At 45.7% G+C, this 2,338-nt stretch overlaps 1 protein-coding gene across 1 annotated transcript; it reads left to right on the forward strand.

The window, feature by feature from the left end:
* The first annotated feature begins 1,274 nt into the window (after positions 1-1,274).
* LOC118563622 (olfactory receptor 11H6-like) lies at positions 1,275-2,338 on the forward strand. Its single transcript, XM_036138706.1, has one exon. The coding sequence runs from the start codon at positions 1,384-1,386 to the stop codon at positions 2,308-2,310; it is 927 nt and encodes a 308-aa protein (XP_035994599.1). The 5' UTR covers positions 1,275-1,383; the 3' UTR covers positions 2,311-2,338.

Below are 2,338 nucleotides of genomic sequence, written 5' to 3' on the forward strand. Positions count from 1 at the left end.
CACTCCCGAGCCCATCCTATGTTTCACGTGTCCTAGATCAAGCCGGTCCACTCCAGTGTCCTCTTTCCTCTGGCCGAGCCCCCTCCTCCCTCCCTGTGCCGTGACAGGCGCCCAGCACTCCCGGTCCGATGTATCGTGGACTCCCGTCGTTGAGGTCACAGTTGGCAGTACCTCGTCAATTGGGAGGGCCTCGGTACAGAGGACCAGACCTGGGTGCCCAGATCATCCATCCCTGACCCCTCCCTCATCGATGACTTTCGGTTCTCTCGCCCCCACTCTACCTCTGGGCCACCGAGTGGCGGCCATTGACGGGGGGTGGGTTCAGGGTTCTGCGGGCTGCGCCCAGTCAGGTGCAGCTATTTTCCTCACTGTCTTTCCACAGGTGGTTGCTGATGAGCGGGGAGGCACGGCGCAGCGGGTATCCAAAATTATTCAGCCCTCGGCGGGGGTATATAAGCAGAAGGCTGCCAGCACAACACCACCAGTGTTAACCCAAGTGGTATGACCAGACTGGCCTTCCAGCGTTAAGACGCTTACTCGTTACCTACGTTAACCGAGTTTTCTTGTGCTCCAGGTTCAAGCCGCACTAGAACCCTCTCCACAGCGCTCCTTGGTCTCTGAAGATCCCTATGCTTTGTCCTGTCAAATCCTTCTTGCCTGAGCTCCAGCTGGCAGCTGGCCAGCAATGATTCCCCCGAGCCTCGCTTGTCCGGACCCTGCTCACCCTCCACCGTCCGGCCTCACGGCCTCGCAGCTTCCGTCGGAAAATTCACCTGCCAAGTCTAAATCTCTGTGTTAATCTCCTCCCTTTTGTCCCTAGAGTTTTGATCCTGCGCTACACGGTTCCTGACGTCCCGTCGTCTCCCATTATTTTGTACCTTGTTTTCTATGAATAAACCACTAAACGTGGACTTTGGTCTCCTCAGTGTCTCTGCATGTACCTTAGAACTTTACCTTAGAACAATGACAATCATAATGTTTTTCATTTGGTAAAAGAAGTTTAATGTTGCTTTTATGAAAAACTGCATGTGAAATGATGCTAATTTGCTTATTTTTGTCTACGACAGTATAAAAGAAAAAACATCCTTTTCAAAATTCTTTACTTACTTACTTACTTACTTACTTAAAATTCCCGTCACCAACTTCCTCACCTGTTTGCTCTGCCCCCCCCCCAACCAACACCACCACCACCCCCTTTTGCCTCAGTCGAATCAGCTGTGACTTTGTAAAGTGCCCAACACCCAGTTGGTACAGAACCAATGATAATTGGCTGGTTTGAAATCCCACTGCTTTTGGAGGTTTCTGCTAAATTCAACAGACAAACAGCACCAGACACTGATTTGTTAAAGGGTTTGTTAAAGAGGAGAGGCACATTTCTTGACCATGATGAATAATGTTTCAACGATTTCAGTGTTTTTTCTTTCAGGTTTAAATGAGACAAGGAACTACAGGTCACTTCTTTTCTTTCTCACTTTGATGTGTTACATTGTAATAGTCCTGGCAAATGTCTGTGTTATTTTGACAATAATCCTGAATAATGAACTCCATGAACCAATGTATATTCTGCTGTGTGTTTTTTGCCTGAATTCCCTTTATGGAACAGTCGGTTTCTATCCCAAATTTCTGTGGGATCTGCTCTCTCCTGTTCATGTCATCTCTTACTCAGGCTGCCTTCTTCAGGCGCAGGTGTTGTACTCCTTTGCCTGCAGTGATCTGTCCATCCTGGCCCTCATGGCATACGATCGGTATCTGGCTATATGTCAACCACTGAAGTACCACTCTCTCATGTCAAAGCAGAGAGTCATCACTTTAGTGTGTCTTGCCTGGTTAATGCCTTTCTGCGTCATAGCTGTAAACATCATTCTTGCATCTAGGTTGAAGCTCTGCAGCCCGTATTTAAACAGACTTATCTGTTTAAACTGGAGCATTGTTATGCTTGCTTGTTTTCCAGCTGAAACTACTGCCAACAGCATTGTTGGAAATTTAACAATTATAATATATGGTCTTCATGGTGTCATAATTGGCTGGTCCTACCTGTTTCTCATCAAGACATGTGTTGGTTCTATAGAAAATCGGAAAAAGTTCATGCAAACCTGTGTGCCACATTTGATATCCTTGTTCACTTTTTTAGCAACTATACTTTTTGATGTCATATATATTCGATTTGATTCCAAGAATTTACCGCAGACCCTTAAACACTTTGTGTCAATAGAGTTTCTTATCATACCTCCTATAATGAATCCGCTCATTTATGGTTTCAAGTTGACCAAAATAAGAAATAAAATTGTAGCAAGTATGAAAATGAAATGACCCTCCTGTAGTCTTAGACTTTTGTTAA

The sequence above is a fragment of the Fundulus heteroclitus genome, chromosome 7 (genome assembly GCF_011125445.2).
Source record: "Fundulus heteroclitus isolate FHET01 chromosome 7, MU-UCD_Fhet_4.1, whole genome shotgun sequence".
In the NCBI taxonomy this organism is placed as follows: domain Eukaryota; kingdom Metazoa; phylum Chordata; class Actinopteri; order Cyprinodontiformes; family Fundulidae; genus Fundulus; species Fundulus heteroclitus.